Source organism: Prunus mume, linkage group LG8 (assembly GCF_029339155.1).
Source record: "Prunus mume cultivar Tortuosa linkage group LG8, ASM2933915v1, whole genome shotgun sequence".
NCBI classification, from domain to species: Eukaryota; Viridiplantae; Streptophyta; class Magnoliopsida; order Rosales; family Rosaceae; genus Prunus; species Prunus mume.
Window position 1 is genome coordinate 14,759,235 of NC_142705.1, and position 18,645 is coordinate 14,777,879.

The window sequence follows — 18,645 nt, forward strand, 5'->3', positions numbered from 1 at the left end:
GAAAAGCACAAGTTGCCAATTCGACAAATCTTAAAACCACTATAAAAAATAAAAGTGGATATGCATCGATCAAGGGATTGTTTGTCTAAGAAATAAAAAACCATTTTATATATCTTTGAAAAGTGATTATTTGTCTAAGCATAAAACATTACCTTAACTTGATGAGCTGGGCCTTTTTACATTTCTACAGACAGGATATAGCTTCCCAAAATTATTTTTTTCTTTCTTGTTTTGGTTACAATTCCTTGTATATATATTCTTTTGGCGATAGGATAGAACAGAAAACTTGACTTGGTAGCCACTGAATCAAGAGCTCTTGGCTTTACGGCGGCCTTATTCTAGGCCTACCTGTCGAATTTTCTTACATATAAATAATCAATTATGTACATACATATATGTTTATCTTCTTTATAATGTGATCTGTTTTATGATGAGAAAAGTACGTAATTTTATACAGCTGGTTGTATGTAAGAGTTACTCATGTATTAGCTAGCTAACGTTATCTACATTTTAAATAGTGAGTGAACAAGCTAACGTCAGTTAAGTCAGTTGGTGAATGAAGTGTGTCTGACCGCTTCAATGCTCTTTACAATATTACTTTGTCCAAATAAAAATTAGTGGGTGGACATGAACTCAGCGGTCCCGTCAAGTTTTAGAGTCATAAATGACTGAAAATTCGAGGGGTCCCTCGAGTTCGACTTGCATTAGCCATGCACAACCTCCCCAGACCACCATTAAATCATTCTCTAGCAATATGCAACCACTCAAATAACCAAAAACAAACCACAAAAGCCCCATAATTTCAGAAATCTAAAGAAAACGACAAGGCCAGAGGTGGCAAAGGTGACAACGGATATCGCAAAAGAAGGGTTGGTATATGTACGTATCTTTCTTGATGGCACTGTTGTTGAGTATTTAATAAAAAGAGAAACAATGCCTTTTTAAAGTCAAAAGAAATGAGAAAGGCCCAAAAGAGGAAAACATGTTCATGCCATCTCATTCTTACATCAGTGGCAATGACACATTTGGCCGATTCCTCTAAATAGAGTTTACTTCTTAATCTGTTTTTATTTTATATTATTTTATGTATTATTCCAGTGATATTGAGGGGATTATGATTCAAATACAAAATTTCGAGTGAAAAATGGAACTACTCTTAACCAATTGAGTTACAAGCAGCTTGTTGTTCCTAATCTATTTTGTTTCTTATTTAAGGTTATAATTACAAAACACGTGTTATTTTAACTTTTTCACAAGGAGTCACAATTTTGTTTTATATAAACCCCCCAAACTCCCCCTACAAATTCAAATCAAACCTCATCATATTGGCATATAGCAACTCTTTTGATAATTCAAAGTCTCATATTTCATAATTCAGTGATGGCTCACCACCAAAACAACCAAAACAACACCCCAAATGGCTTTAACCAATCCCAAGTTGTAGTGGTCATGGTGCCCTTGCCAGCACAAGGCCACCTCAACCAACTCCTCCACTTCTCCCTCCTCGTCTCCGCTCACGACATCCCCGTCCACTTTGTGGGCTCTCCCACCCACAACCGCCAAGCCAAGCTCCGAGTCCACGGTTGGGATCAAGCCTCGGTCTCCAACAACGTCCAATTCCACGACTTCCAAATCCCTCCTTTCCCCTCCCCTCCTCCCAACCCCAATGCAAAAAACAAGTTCCCCTCTCATCTCCAACCCTCCTTCGAAGCCACCACGCATCTCCGCCAGCCTGTGGCGGATCTCCTACGCCAACTGTCACCCAAAGCAAGAAGAGTCATCGTCATCCATGACTCCATGATGGCCTCAGTCATCCAAGATGTTGCTTCCATACCAAATGGAGAGTCGTACACTTTCCACACTGTGTCTGCCTTTGCGTTATTTTTGTACCTGTGTGAAGCGATCGGACGGCCAGCAAAGCTCGAGGAGCTACACGTTGAGATCCCAGATGACACCCCATCTCTTGAAGGCTGCTTCACCAATGAGTTCTTGGATTTCATTGCTGCACAATATAAGTGCCAAAAGCTGAACAACGCAGGGAACATTTACAACACTAGTAGGACTATTGAAGGACCTTACATGGATTTTCTGAATAGGATTGGAGATCACCAGAAGCATTGGGCTCTTGGGCCATTCAACCCAAGTACAATATTGAAATCTGGTAATTCAAATGGTGGCAGGAGGCACATGTGTTTGGATTGGTTGGATAAACAGGCACCAAACTCAGTGATCTATGTTTCTTTTGGAACAACCACAGCCATGAAAGATGAGCAAATTGCAGAGCTGGCAATTGGGTTGGAGCAAAGCAACCAAAAGTTCATTTGGGTACTGAGGGATGCTGATAAAGGTGACGTTTTCAGCAATGAAGAGGAGAGAAGAGCTGAGCTGCCACAAGGGTATGAAGAGAGAGTCAAAGGAAGGGGATTGGTGGTGAGAGATTGGGCCCCACAGTTGGAAATCCTGGCCCACAAATCAACTGGAGGGTTCGTGAGCCACTGTGGCTGGAACTCATGCATTGAGAGCATCACCATGGGGGTGCCCGTAGCAGCTTGGCCAATGCACTCAGACCAACCAAGGAACACAGTTTTGATCACAAGGCTGCTTAGGGTTGGTGTTGTGATGAGGGATTGGGCCCACAGGGATGAGATTTTGACATCACTGAATGTTAAAAATGGTGTGGAGAAATTTATGGGATCTAAAGAAGGGGATGAGATTAGGAAGAGGGCGGCAGATTTGGGTGCTGCCGTCCGGCGGTCCATGGTTGAAGGTGGAGCTTCTCACATGGAATTTTCTTCTTTCATGGATCATATCACCAGATACTAGTTAAGCAAGTTAATCTATTTTTATTTTATTTTTTCTGTAAAATGGAATTACTATGGAGCTTCGTAATCCTGGTATTATAAGAATCCGATTTTCACCCTCCTCGATTCAAGTCTTCAGTGTTTTTGCACTAAAAACACGGAAAATTTAATACGCAAGAGGCAAAAAAGAAGGGAAAAAAAGAAAAGAAATATGCAATACCACACACTTTATCAAAAAATTTCAAGCTATATTTAAGAATCAGAATTCGACTCTCACCCTCCTCCATTCAAGTCTTTAGTGTATTTCGTACTAAAAGAAGAAAACAGAAATGCAATACCCCACACTTAATGCCTGTGTACTGGGGATAGCTTTTGCACCAACTGAGATCACTTTCAACCTATGGCCAAAGGAAAAAGGATCGCTTTCAACCAAATTTAATATTTATTTCGTCAAAAAAACAATATGGACCATTAGTTGAACAATATAGCCGCTTTTTAGAAATTAAAGTGATCTTGCCTAGAAATGGTTGCTGCACTTCCTTGTCTACTAACAAAAATTTGAAGTAAATTGAACTGGACATCGGGGAATCCTTGGATACCATTTTCTCACAATTACCAGCAAAAAACATTTCTCTGCAAATAAAACAACAATAATACTTTAGACATTAACAAATTAAACAGTACCACATCATGTTGGGGTGGAAAATATTAGGGGCCGTTTGATATCTTATTCACATAGAGAACTCAAAAACTTTGATTTTTCTTAAAAACAACGAGCTCTTAATCTATTTTAAGATTCAAAAACTTGTTTGGTATGCAACTTGAAAACTGTTTTCAAATTTTAAAAATTTGAGAACTTGTGGGTTGTCAGAAAAAAACTAAAAAAACATATATTTTTTATTTTTAATAATTGTGATGTTTTTTAGTTGTTCTTGAGTTTGAGTTTTTAAAAATAGGGTTACCAAACAGGTTTTCTTTATTTTGGACTCAAATTCTATTTTTGAGTTTAAAAAGTTGGATCCAAATTGAATACCAAACATGCCCTAGCATTACTCTAACGTTTGACTCTTTCCACCCAACACTTGATACATTTTGTCAATTCCACCTTAGTAAAAGTTATACATAAATTGTTAATTTTTTATTTTTAGAATAACTCATTAAGCTAAAACTATTCTCTATCCACACGTCATAGTCATCGTAATCCTTTCATCAAAAACTCACATACTCAAGTTACACTAAACCCTTTTGAAAGAAAGCTAAGTGAAAATTATTTCTGTCACAATTAAAAATATATATATATATTTTTCTATGACAGTAAAATTTTCAGTTGAAAATGATATGTATCGTTAAATTAACTTCTCATATTTCATCTATTGGAGCATTTGGACAAAAGCAGTTGGGCTTCATACATGGGCGAATCTAATTTTGATACCATATTAAAATGTGATAATCTAATTCAAAATCATTTGAGGCCCAATATCATTTAAAATATTATAAGCAAAGCTCAATTTCCCGATATAGAATTAACATCAACAAATGACTATGATCATGAAGGTTTAAACTAGGGATGTACAACATTCGAAACTAATACAATTTCACCAATCTGCATCCAATCCAATATAGATTGGATATCGAATTCCTTCACAAAGTCCTTCTTTCTACACTTTTCTTCGTGGTGCTGTTCTTTGATTTCTAGTTCGTGCACAGTTTTCTTCTGCGATACCTCAAGCTTTCATGGCGACTTCTTCTCCGTTCAAGATTGAAAGTCTTCTAGGCATGCTCACTATCAAGTTGAATGATGAAAACTATCTCAAATGGCGTTATCAGATTGAATCCGTTTTGGAAGGTTATGACCTGTTTGGTCACTTCGATGGAACGCTAATTGCTCCTCCTAAGTTTGCGATTGTGGGAGAGGAACGCGTCACTTCTACTATTACAGCTGCTTATCGTGAATGGTTGAGGGCTGATAAGGCGTTGCTTAGCTTACACATTGCGACCTTGTCTGATGAAGCAATTGAGTATGTTATTGGAAGTAAGACTGCTCGAGAGGCTTGGTTGAGTCTTACTGATCGCTACGCCACCGTCTCCCGTGCTCGCTTTAATCATCTCAAAACAGAGCTTTAGACTGCTCAGAAAGGTGCTGATACGATTGAGAAATTTTTGCTTCGGCTTAAACATATTCTCGACCAGCTTTCGATTGCTAGAGTCTCTGTGTCTGATGATGATCTCATGATTGCAGCCTTGAATTGACTCCCTGCTGAATACGATATGATCAAGACCGTGCTTGTGGCTCGTGACACTTCTATTTCATTGAAAGATTTTCCTAGTCAACTACTTGCTGCTGAGCAGAGTGTATGGGCACGTGTTGTGTCTTCTCCGACTCCAATTCATGCTATGGTTCATCGTCATACCTCCACTACTTCTACTCCTGGATTTTCTCAAGAAACGGCCCTGTCTGGGGGTGCTGGTTTACTTCCTACTCCTGTTGCCTTTTTTGGCACACAACACAGTTCTCGACCTTCTTTTGGACGTGGTTGTGCATCCATGGGGCGCTCCGTGAATTCTATCCCAAGGCCCGGTGTGGTACCGGAGTGTCAAATTTGTAGTAAGGGTGGACACACTGCTCCAAACTGCTACTATAGGCATTCTTCTTCAAATTCCTCCACTACTGTGATCTCTTGTTAGATTTGTGGCAAGAAGGGTCACAGTGCCTTAGACTGCTATCAACGTTCCAATTATTTGTTTCAAGGCTCTGCACCACCTCCTATGTAACTACTCGGTCCTAAATAAACAGGTAAATATTAATTTATTCAGATAAAAGACCATTTTACCCATAGAATATTTTATTAGGGTTAAGTTGACTTTTTCACCTGGAAGAAATTTGGGAATTTCGACTATACCATTGCATAGAGCACGGTGAGATGAGTCCGTAGACATGTAGTGAGCTTGAATTGGAGCTGTGACGAAGAAGTTATGAGCAAAACATCACCAGTGGTACAATCGTAAATATTGTGAAAAGGGTTTGATAAAAATCAGAAAAACCCTCATCTCTCTCTCTCTCTCTCTCTCTCTCTCTCTCTCTCTCTCCGCGCACTCTCTCTCTCTCTCTCTCTCTCGCGGCAGCGGCCACGTTTTGGCTGGCCGTTCTCTCGTCAGCCACCAAAGTTAACTGGTGGTACCAAAATGATCAGGCCACCATCCTCTTCCAACCTCAGCCAAGCCATGCCGCTTTCTTGTCGTGATTTCGCCAGAAAATTGAGGAGAAAGCGGTCGATTTTAGCTGAATTTCTCGACTTCGTTCCCCATCATCCCGCCACTGATTCCGGCAAGTGAGGTATACTTTGTCACCTATTTTTCATGATCTAGCTAATGGTTGGGTAGGATTGCATCAATTTTGAGCATAGGTTGCTTGATTTTCGAATTGGATTTCGGCCAGTTTTGGGATCGAAATTTCCAGCTACTTCCGGTCAGTTTTTGGGGTAGGTCAAAGAACAAAATTGGTTCCAATTAGGGTGTTATACTTTGGGTAGGAGTCTTGAGCCGTGATTTTGAGTTTTTCTAGCGATGTGTTATCGCTTTGGACACCCAAGCACTGCCGGCGAGTGGGCAATATAGAAAAAGGGCATTGTGTCCCGACGTAATCTCCTAGTCCTCACGAAGGCATAGGTGTTATCGCTTTGGATATCGCCTATTGTGCGTTATCTGGGTTCGATAGGTTTGAACTGTTGGATAGTCTTAAATTTAATATATGTCAATCTAGACCTTCTTAGGATCGTGTAGGAATTCACGAATCGTGGATCGGAGCCCCGGATGTTCCGATTTAATAACTTGAAGTTTGTGTTTTATAATAACCATCCGATCGTGCGATTGGGAGTGATCCAACCGTTCAATCGGGACCACACTTGCAGGATGTGTATCCTAAACCTTGTGGGACCCATTGGAATTTTTAGGATCGGAAATCAAAGGTTGTGGGCCCCGTGGGCCCGTTTGACTAAGTTTAGGTAGTTTGACCCCTCGGGTGACCGTGAACCTTTGAGGTAGCTTCACCCTTCGAGGAGTACTAGAATGACCGTTATTTGAGTTAAGTTGATTACGTGGGATTACGGGATTAATTTATTATTTTAAACTGGGGGATTGTGAGTGTTTTATATTAGTGTATGAAAGCTCTTGGATATTAGGTTAATAATTGAAATGATGGGTTAGATGAGTATGGGTAAAGTGATTTGGTAAGTTGTGAAAGGGCATCGTGGGCTTGGATGTGATTTATTAGGTCTCACGTGGCATTGGATTTTCCGGCGTGAGACAGACCCCATATGTGGCTTTGGATTTTTCGGCGTATGGGGAGATTATGTGATGGTTAGGTCACACGTGGCGTTGGATTTTCCAGCGTGTTGGCAGACCCTATACGTGGCGTTGGATTTTCCTGCGTATGAGGAGATTATGTGATGGTTAGGTCACACGTGGCGTTGGATTTTCCGGCGTATGGGGAGATTATGTGATGGTTAGGTCACATGTGGCGTTGGATTTTCCGGCATGTTAACAGACCCCATACGTGGTGTTGGATTTTCCAGCGTATGGGGAGATTATGTGATTATTAGGTTTCACACGTGGCATTGAAATTTCATGCGTGTGAGACAGACCCCATATGTGGTGTTGGATTTTCCGGCGTATGGGGAGCTTATGTGATGGTTAGGTCACATGTGGCGTTGGATTTTCCAGCGTGTTAACAGACCCCATACGTGGTGTTGGATTTTCCGGCGTATGGGCAGATTATGTGATTATTAGGTTTCACACGTGGCGTTGGAATTTCATGCGTGTGAGATAGACCGCATACGTGGCGTTGGATATTTCGGCATATGGGGAGATTATGTGATTATTAGGGAGATGAATTAAGGATAAAGGTTTGAAAAAGATTAGGTTTGGTAGGTTATGATTTAAAGAAAAGGGAAATGGATAAATTCTAGAGTCTATCTTTTTGTATTGCTGTAATGGATTGTATGTTGTTGGAATCGGGATTTTTGTGGAAAGAACTATGTGTGGCTTGATTCCTTAGTAAGGGTACGTAGGCAGCCTAGGGTAGTGCCTAGGTGCAGCCACGGGCTAAACTTTACTCATGTTGTTTTATTGAGATTGGTTCGGACCTTGTCATTGGTCTTGAAATTTGGGTGAAAATGAGATGTAGTCGTGTTAGGAGGTTAGAGCCTAGTATGTTGGATATTTGGGAAGTTAGATGATGAAAATTGCATTTGGCATTAATAATTATGTTTGAGCTTGTTATTTGCATTAGTTAAGGTACTATTTTTGACTTAAGAGTTTTTTTGGTAGGTTGTTGGGAGTATTTGAAGGCCGAAGGCCGATTATGTGAATTGCATGGAATTATCTTATGCATGCTGCCGGTTGGTGATATCAAATGTGTTTTATGCAGGTTGAAAATGTTAGGAAATGTTCAAATTACAGGGGAGACTCTGTGAAATTTTGGTAGAAAGTCTCATGCCTTTATTCCTTTTTGGAAAATGAGGTTATAGTTTTAGTGAGTGGGCCCGACATCGGTGTGATGTCGGGAATTCCACAGGATTTGTCATGGGTCCTGTCATCCTACCTTGGCAGCTATGATAGCTTAGACCTCGTTTTCTCCAGACACAGTATGGTTTGCTGACAGTTGTGCTAGTCATCATATGGTTTCTGATATGCATATGCTGGAAACTACTGCACCTTGTGTTAATGAGGGCAATGTTAGGCAATGGTGCAGGTATGAAAATTGATCATGTTGGGACTACTAGTATTCCCTGTGCTACTACTGCTCTTAAATTGCCTATTGTCTTTCATGTTCCTCATCTAACTGCTAATCTTCTTTCACTGCATCAATTGTGTAAGGACAGTGATTGTCTCATTGCTTTTGATCAATTTGGTTTCTCAATACAGGACAGAATTAGCAAGCAAGTTCTTCTCACGGGCAAGAGTGATTTGAGTCCTATATTGTTGTCCCAGCTCTTTAGCACTTCAGCATAAAAACACAGAGGCAAAAGCTTATCTTGGACAACTTGTCAAATCTTCATTGTGGCATGCTCGGTTAGGTCATCCTACTAATATTGTAGTTAAGCAAATGCTAAATAAATCTCACATTTCAGTTTGTGATAATAGTCAGTCTTTCATCTGTCCTCATTGTTTGAGTGGGAAGATGCATCAATTACCATTTTCTCGTTTTCATAGCAAGTCTACTGTTACTTTTCATAGAATTCACAGTGATGTTTGGGGGCCATCATCATGTAAATCCTTGGATGGCTATCGGTATTATGTGTCATTCATAGATGAATGCATTGGTTTTGTATGGTTGTATCCCTTACATAATAAATATAAGGTTTTTGACAAGTTTGTTTTCCAACCATTTTTCTGCTTCCATTAAGTTCTTTCAGAGTAATGGTGGGGGTGAGTATGTTAGCAAAGCATTCATTGAGTTTTTGTCTTCTAAAGGGATTGTTCATCAGCTGTCTTGTCCTTACACCCTTTAGCAGAATGGACTTGCTAAGTGGAAACATAGGCATTTGGTAAACTTCTCTTACTTTGATGAATGATGTTGCTTTACCAACTCAGTTTTGGTTTCATGCTGCATTCTTGATTAATCGTATGCCCAGTGTGGTGTTGGAGCATCAATCTCCTTATTATCGGTTATTTCATCATGAGCCTGATATTAAGCACCTTAAAGTCTTTGGTACTGCTTATCTCAAACCCTATAATTGTCATAAGCTACAACCTAGGACCACACAATGTGTTTTTGTTGGATATGCTGCTGGTTATAAGGGGGTTTTATGTTATGATAAATTGCAAGACAAGTGTATTGACAAGGTCATAATTTCACACATTTGCATCCCTTCTTTGCTTAGTAATTTTGTTTAGTTTTTCTTTATTTTGAGTCACTTACCTCTTTTTGTTTGTTTTATAGGTTAAGACAGCAAAGATCACATTTGATGCAATCCATGCTTGTTAAGGGCTGATTGGGATAAGAGGAATATGAGCTTAAAGACAAACCCAATTTGGGCCACACTCCTTGTCAGTTCAGTTTTGTAGGTCATTTTGCAGGCCTCATTTCAGCAACTTACACAGGTCGGATGAGGAGACATCCTTGATGGAAGTTATTCCAATGGGTGTCTATTGTAACATATCCAAATTTCAGCCCAACTGGATAATCTGGAGCCCTCAGCACGTCAAAGACTGAACCAAGTTCACAGAAATGTCATGTTTGCTGCCATCACATTTAATGTGGCTACATCCCTAGAGCCATGTGCTACACATGGGCAGCCATACATGGGAGTCAAATCAGCTTATGAACTCAGAAGGATGAACAAAAGTCAAGATTTCCATAAAGAAACCATACCAAAGCATGTACTTGGCAGCTGGAGCAGTTGGCAAGTATGGGCAGCGATTGGCAAGTATGGGCAGTTGGAGCATTGGCATGTATGGGCAGCTGGAGTAGTTGGGAGCAGCTGGGAGCAGCTAAGTGAGGTGTGCTTTACCAGCCAAAGGGGAGGATGAAATTGCACTCTATAAATAGAGAGCTGCACACTCATTCAAGAAGGAGATAGGGAGAGTCAGATACACATTTTCACTTCATCCATTACTCTCATACACACATTCAGCTTCACCACAAAAAGAGAAGAGAGCTTAGAGCTGTCCTGGGAACTACATTGCTGCCAGCTAGTTCTTCTCTTCTCTTTTATCTTATCTATGTATTTCTTATTTTCTATATTCATAGTTATGTTTAACTAATCCATTTAGTTAGGGCTTAGGATGAAGCCCTAGTCATGAATATTCAATGTTATGGATGATTTTATAGTTAATTGATTTCCTTGCTTTCATTATCAAGTTGTTAATCTCTAGTTTATTATGTGCTTGATATATGTTTTCTTGGAGTAGCTAACTAGGATTTTATGCATCTAGCACAGGTTGGGAAGGGGTTTAGATTCACAAATTCTACTCTCCTTTTACAAACAACATATGAATGGCCTAAGAATCATTCAAGGGGTTAATAACCATAGGTTGACTAGGACAGATACCATGTTCTAGGACTTGTGTGATTATCATATTCTCATGGAGCTTAATGACTCTTGTATGCTTTATTCTAAGTAGATACCATGCTTAGGTTGCATATTAGAGATCACGTGTTGTGTAGATACCATGCACAATTACATGCCTTAGGAGAATCATGCATCCTGCACCTAGATACCATAGGCTTGTATGCGATAATCTATTGTTGATGAAGCTTGAGTCAATTTCTATGCATTCATAACTTGGATAGGAAAACTAGTAGTGAATTCCAATGCTCTAACACCTCTCAATTATTGTTTCACAATCTGTCCAGTGTTCACTTTCAAGCACTTTCATTTCACTTTCTTCCTTTCATTTCAACAACAAAACCCCCCATTTCGAGTGCGTGTGTGGTGCTAGGATTCTGTCCTAGACCTTGAGTAATTAGCAAGAGGCATTGTTGAATTCGACCTTGCCTTTATCTAGTTAGTCAGTTTCTTTGTTCTATGTTTTTCTAGCATTCTAAGTAATTTAACTTGAAACCAAGTTACCATTCTCCGTGGAATTGACCTAGTATTTACATAAGCTATACTATAAACGGTTCATGCACTTGCGAGAATTAAAGTTGCTGTTTTTAATAACTCATTTTAGTTGTTAAGGATAGACTCAACATGTATCATCTCCAGACATGTAATTCATGATGAGAATACTTATCCATTCAAAATTCCAAAGTGTGCAAAGCCTCAGTCTCAGCCTGTTCCAGTATCCACATCTCCTAGTTCTATTCCTATTCTAGTATCTCCTTTGCCTCTCACTGCAGAACCAACATTATCTTCTTCCTCCTCTCCTTCTCAACATCCTAATGTGCCTCTTGATGATGTTAGTTCAGAATTACGCGCTTCAGATTTTGCATTACAATCTTCTGATCATTTTCTGGCTTCTTTAGCTTCCAAACTTCAAGTGATGTCATTCCCTCTTGGGTCATCTTCTAATGTTGATACTGGTTCACAGCTCGTAGCTACAGCTGCATCTCTTTCTTCTACTACTATGTCTATTCCTCATAATACACATAGTATGCAAACTCGAGCAAAGTCTGGTATTTTTTAGAAAAAGGATTTCTCTGATTATCAATGTTTTAGTTCGTGTTTTCACACAGCATTGGATGAACCAAATAGTTATAGGTTGCTTCCTCTAGCCCTGATTGGATTAAGGCTATGAGTGAAGAAATTAAGGCTTTACAGATGCAAGGGACATGGTGTTTAGTTCTTCCACCTCCTAACACCAACATAGTTGGCAGTAAATGGATTTATAAGATCAAGCGGAATGCTGATGGCACAGTATCAAGGTATAAGGCTAGGCTTGCCGCACTTTGTAGGTTTAGCCGAAGCGGTTTTCACTATACTGAAACATTCAGTCCAGTAGTTAGGCACACTACTGTCAGGATTGTTTTGAGCATGGCTGCTATGAAAGGTTGGGATCTTCGACAATTAGATGTTAAAAATGCATTTTTGCATGGAGAGTTGGAAGAGGAAGTGTACATGAGGCAGCCACAAGGATTTGAAGATCCTATACATCCTCACTATGTGTGTAAATTGCATAAGTCACTATATGGCTCGAAACAAGCACCAAGGGCGTGGAAATCAAAGTTTACAAGGTGTCTCCCAGCTCTAGGATTCAGGGCCTCTCATTCTGATCCTAGCTTGTTCGTGAAGTCCACATAATATGATCTAGTTGTGTTACTTTTATATGTGGACAATATAATAATTATTGGTTCTAATGAGCAACTCATTCAAGAAGTTATTGGTGATCTTGGATCCGTGTTTGATATGAAAGACATGGGTAAATTGACTTACTTTCTAGGTCTGCAAGTGTCATATCCTACACCTAGTACAATCTTTGTCAATCAGACCAAGTACATACGGGATCTATTGCATAAGGCTGGTATGACTACAAGTAAACCTTGTCCAACACCTTGTAAGCCGCATACTCAGGTGTTGTCGACTAGTGGTGAACCTTTGAAGGATCCTACTCTATATAGAAGCATTGTTGGAGCTTTACAATATTTAACTTTTACCAAACCAGATATAGCGTATTCAGTAAACACAGTCTTCCAGTACATGACCAATCCAACTGAAGTTCATTTTCATATGGTTCAAAGGATATTGAGGTATATACAGGGTACTCTTACATATGGTATTCACTTTGGTCCTGGTCCTTGGCACTTGTCTACATATAGTGATTCTGACTGGGCTACAGACCCTTCTACCAAAAGATCTACAACAGGCTGTGTTGTTTTCCTTGGTGCAAATCCAATTTCATGGCAGTCTAAAAGGTAAGGATCTGTGTCTCGCAGCTCCACTGAGGCAGAATATTTTGCATTGGCTCATACTGCGGCAGATTTAGCATGGATTCATCAAATGCTTGCAGATTTACTTATGTGTCTTCCTACACCTCCTATCTTGTACTGTGACAATCTATTTGCATTGGCTCTTATCTCCAATCTAGTGTTTCATTCACGTATCAAACATATGGATATTGATTTTCACTTCGTGCGAGAAAGAGTTCAATGCAAAGATCTTGAAGTACAATATGTGCCAACAGAAGAACAACTTGCAGATGTTTTTACAAAAGGATTGCACAACCCCATATTTCTTAAGCATTGTACCAATCTCATATTGAGGAATCAGCTGAGTTTGAGGGAGGGTAATTGTATAAACCATTTGTATAACAGCTAAGCTGAGTCAGCACTAGATTAATTATGGTGTCACATGCTGTTAGTTAAGTTGTTACTGTGTTATTTAGAAGCTAAGCAAAGCTAAGGCCAAGTATATAATGCAATCTCTCTGTAGAAACTGATTAACAGAACGATTCAAGAAATACAATTCTCTTTGAAATTTCCTTTCTTCTTCTTCTTATTCTTCTTATCAGTACTATGAATGTTATCACATTAGAGGTTTAAATTTGATCTGATCCGATCAAATTGATATTGGATTGGATTGGATTTGATGATCAGTTTCCATAATGAAAAAAGATAATAATGAAACATAAAACATTTATCATCAATTAATACAATCAAACATTTTAATATACATAAATGTAAAATATAAATGAAATGTTAGAGAAAATTATTTTGATTTTATATTATATTAAACATAACTTCATCAAATTACTTAAAATGTTTATAACTTTCTTAATGAAAATTACCTAATGAGCAAAATACCCATGAAACTAACTAGATTGGATTGGATCCTCACAAGCAAATCCAACACCCGATCCAATCATGTCATTTTGGAAATTAGGGAATCCAATCCGCCAAATCATCGAAACCGATTAAAGTTGGATTGAATTGGATTTGATCGATCAATTTAGGCGGATTAAATTGGATCTTGTACCCCTAGTTTAACTTTCAAGCCCCCAAACTAGCATAAAATAATTTTATAAATTGTGTTTTTTGAACAACAAATGGAACTTATGTTCAAACCCTACATAGACCACTACACGTGGGTCCATGCACAAACATCATTAAATGTCCATTTAACATTATTTACTTTGTTGCCTAAAACTAAAAATAATAATTAAAAAGTTGAAGGCTTGGCCATGTATTTCATGTTTTCAATCTTATGTTCAATAATAAAAATGTGTCCCAACATATTTGCCTCACCATAATTTCCCAATATGAACATGTGTGTCGGTTGGGTGAAACTTTTACATCAAGTTATGAATGCACCATAATGTATGTCTAGTCAATTTAGAATGCTTGTTGCTCCTTTTTTTTTTTTTTTTTTTTAAAAAAATTATTTTATTTTATTTTATTTTTTACACATTGGTTTGCCAATTAAATCTCTAATTAAACAAAATGTAGCCAATTTGTTTTCCCAACCCAATGAAATTGAATTTTTTCACAAGTGCTTTTTCATGTAGACATCAAAAACTTTGGTGACATAAAAACACATTGAGGAAGTCACATAACGTAACATGTAACTCATCAATCACCAACATGTCAAGCACTTTTTGTTTTTTTATAGCCGCAACAATTTCATTAATAAATTGGCATTACAAATACAGCCCCATAGAAGGCTCTTGCAAATAATAACCACACTATTGCAAGACAATGAGCAAACAATTTTACATCTTGAAAACCCAACTCATCGGGAACTGAAAACATAAGAGGATCCATAAAGCCACTGCATCCGGTGCTGTAAGAAGACTATATGAGTGATGATAACTTTCTACCGATTTGGGACTTGAGGATAGGAAACACCTACAAGTGGAAAAGAAAATCCCACTAAACTTCCACCAGGACACATGGTCACAACGTCTCCCAAACACCCCTAAACTCAACACACCAATTGATAGTAGATCCCCAAAATCAAAAGTTCCACTCAATAAGGAGATTTGATGGAGATCCACCTCATCAACATCAAAATTCAACCAAAAAGTTGGTAAGAAGACCCTAGAACAATTAGGTAAGTATGTGCTAATATATTAGTATGATACCATGAAGTTAGGTATCTCATTAATTACGAAAAAGCTCATTTCTATTGATTAGGTTTTGGCATTGGGTGAGTGAATGGGTAATTGCTACATTAAGTATAATTATTTTTATTCACATCTAAGTGAATACAGTTTGCAAATATATGCTACTATATTAGTATGGTAGTAATGGGTTCTCGAAATCATGCAATACTTAGGGTTTATTGCAATATTTCATAAAATGGAGGATAACATAAAGGTGGAAAACCTTGTTGAAAGTCCTTGAGGAGACAGTGATCAAGTACTCAGGGATGGCATGTGTGTGGTACTGGGAGTAAGTGTCAAGTTTGAACCAAAATTGGGGGTTGAGTTTGATACTCTGGACAATGTATACAATTTGTATAATATGTATGCAAGTAAAGCTAGTTTTGCCACTCGGATAAATTCAAGTAGAAAATCAACTTACACAAGGGAGATTTTGTGGAAAGCATATGTGTGCTATAAAGAAGGGCTCGATCGAAAAATTTAGTCATCACAAGAGATACAAGGGTGCTATGTTATCCAGAACCAAAAATAACCAAAATAGTATAGTGACGAAATACATTAGTGAAATACATAACACGTTTTGATGAGGCGCTTGCCTAGGAGCGACATAATGAGGTGGTTGTTGATCATGTTGATTAGTACGAAAAACCTCAACCTTCACTCTGCACGTCAGTGGAAACTCAAATGGCGGGTATGTGTGCAATACTTGAATAGTCTTTTATGTTTTCTAAGCTCTTATTTCTCTTTGATTGGTGTCATCTGATATTTGTCAACTCTGCAATTTCATGTGTATTGGCTTCAAACTCATGAATTATTTTTTTGAAACCTATTTTGCAAGATCAATTGTTAATCTAAATGACAACAAACAATGTATTAAGTATTATTCAACATTTTATGTTTTCAAGTATGTACACTTGTCCAATACTTCACAAGGTTCAGGTGGAGGAATGATGCAGTGAGTTTAGCAAATACATACATGGACCATTGGGATCACGTTCGTGTATGAGGAAAGTCTTAATAACCTATATCAAATAAGTGTCTCAAATAAGTGTCTCTTCGTATGTGAGAGTTATGTAGGTTCATGAATAAAGTTATGAAGAGTCTTTTCATCTTTGTGAGTTATGAGGAGTTATCTCATCTTGATTGAGAGACATCTATAAATAATGCATGAAATTGTAAGAAAGGGATGTTTGTTATTGAATGAAGATTGAGATTTTTCTCTCATCTCTTTACTCTTTTCCTGGGTATTCTCAGAATTAACAGATTAGAGTTTAGTTCCGGGCATTCTTAGAATCAACGGAGTTAAAATTATATATTTTGTTCTTGTTTCGCTGCATCAGTTGGTATCAGAGCGGGCTTTTAGCTTGCACTTCGAAATCCTGGTGCCCAAAAAAAAAAAAAAAAGTCTAGCTCTATGGCTCTAAGGGGCGGAGGCCGCGGTGGACGACAAAATGCTAAGGATGTAAGGTACGCACGTTTGGAGGAACGAATCCAGCAATTTGAGGAGCGGTTTGACATGATCGCAGAACAGATTGCTGCACTGAATATCGAGAACCGATCTCAAAGTCGTCATGAAGATGAGGAAGAACATTATGAAAGTGAAGAAATTGAAAATCCATTTGGGAATCATAGACAGAGAAGACATGTCCCTCCACGAGATCATGGACGATGGGAGTCAGGTTTCAAACTCGAAATTCCAGAATTTAAAGGATGTTTGCAGCCAGAAGAATTCTTAGATTGGGTTGCTGCAGTTGAAGAAGTTTTGGATTTCAAGGATGTGCCACAAGACAAGCGGGTTCCCTTAGTGGCTACTCGATTTCGAGGCAGAGCGGCTGCGTGGTGGCAGCAACTGAAGCAAACTCGAGTCCGAAAGGGAAAGCAGAAAATTGATACGTGGGAAAAATTGCTAAAGTATATGCGATCCACCTTCCTTCCACACAATTATTCCAGAACATTGTATCAACAACTCCAGAACTTGCGGCAAGGTTCTCGCTCTGTCGATGAATACACAACAGACTTCTATCAATTGATTGCCCGCATTGATTTGGGAGAGTCTGAAGATCAGTTGGTATCTCGCTATATTGGAGGTATGAGAATTCAATTTCAAGATTCATTGAATTTATTTGATCCTATTTCTGTTTCTGAAGCACACCAGCGAGCTTTGCAATTAGAAAAGCAAATGAATGGAAAGCCAGGAATGCAAGGTAGTGGTAGTAATCGCCAGAATACCTCATCCCCAATTCAGTCTCGAAGTGTCAATTCTCAAGCACCAACTGGAAAACCACCAGTATACCCTTCACCTACCCGTACAGCTGTTAGCGGAACCAGTGGAGCTGCAACACGCTGTTTTAAATGTGGTGAACCTGGGCATAGAATGGCTGACTGTAAGAAGGGAGATCGGTACGAGAAGGGATTATTCATTGACAATGAAGACACACCAACAGACGAGCAATATAATATTGAACAAGACCCCAAGTTTGATAGCCATTATGACGATTTTGAAGAAGAACATGTTCATGGTGATAATGGTCCTTTATTAGTGGTTCGAAGGGTTTGTCTCACTCCACGAGCAGCTGATGGTGATTCATGGCTTCGTAATAATATTTTCCAGTCCACATGCACAATTAGGGGCAAGGTTTGTCGACTTGTTATTGACTCTAGTAGCTGTGAAAATGTAGTTGCTGAAGAGGCAGTTCAAAAGTTGGGATTGGAGACAGAGAAGCATCCTCATCCTTAAAAATTATCATGGTTAAAGAAAGACAATGACGTAAGTGTTTCAAGACGCTGTTTAGTCTCTTTTTCCATTGATACTAAATACCAAGATCAAGTGTGTTGTGATGTTATCACTATGGACGCGTGCCATATTTTGTTGGGGAGGCCGTGGCAATATGACAGGGGTGCAATTCACGATGGAAAGAAGAATACATATAGCTTTTTGATTGGCAAGACCAGACTTGTCTTATTTCCCAATAAGGAGATTGTTTCCAAGCCATCAATAACTGTGGAAACTAATACTCTATTAACAAGGAGACAGTTCAGTGATGAGATTAAAAAATCAGGGATTGTTTATGTGTTGATTGGAAAAGAATGTGAAAAACAACATGGCATCCCAGAAGCAGCCCAAGGTCTGATTGCAGAGTTCCAAGATATATTTCCAAGTGAGCTTCCCAGTGGTTTACCTCCACTTCGAGAAATACAGCACCAAATTGACATAGTGCCTGGTTCGACTTTGCCCAATCGACCACATTATCGCATGAGTCCCAAAGAACATGAAGAACTTCGTCGCCAAGTGGAAGAGCTTCTA

General features: G+C 38.8%; 2 protein-coding genes across 2 annotated transcripts; both read left to right on the forward strand.

Moving 5' to 3' along the window:
- The first annotated feature begins 1,297 nt into the window (after nucleotides 1-1,297).
- Nucleotides 1,298-2,925, forward strand: LOC103342414 (zeatin O-glucosyltransferase-like). The gene has a single exon (XM_008246036.2). It carries the CDS (start codon nucleotides 1,381-1,383, stop codon nucleotides 2,821-2,823), a length of 1,443 nt encoding a protein of 480 aa, XP_008244258.2. The 5' UTR covers nucleotides 1,298-1,380; the 3' UTR covers nucleotides 2,824-2,925.
- A 13,810-nt stretch (nucleotides 2,926-16,735) lies between these two features.
- Nucleotides 16,736-18,137, forward strand: LOC148914808 (uncharacterized). The gene has a single exon (XM_089042961.1). The coding sequence runs from the start codon at nucleotides 16,756-16,758 to the stop codon at nucleotides 18,076-18,078; it is 1,323 nt and encodes a 440-aa protein (XP_088899087.1). The 5' UTR covers nucleotides 16,736-16,755; the 3' UTR covers nucleotides 18,079-18,137.
- Nucleotides 18,138-18,645: the final 508 nt, after the last annotated feature.

Bases quoted from the DNA above. Each gene is read 5' to 3' on its own strand.
- LOC103342414 (XM_008246036.2), top strand. From the start codon at position 1,381: ATGGCTCACCACCAAAACAACCAAAACAACACCCCAAATGGCTTTAAC.
- LOC148914808 (XM_089042961.1), top strand. From the start codon at position 16,756: ATGGCTCTAAGGGGCGGAGGCCGCGGTGGACGACAAAATGCTAAGGAT.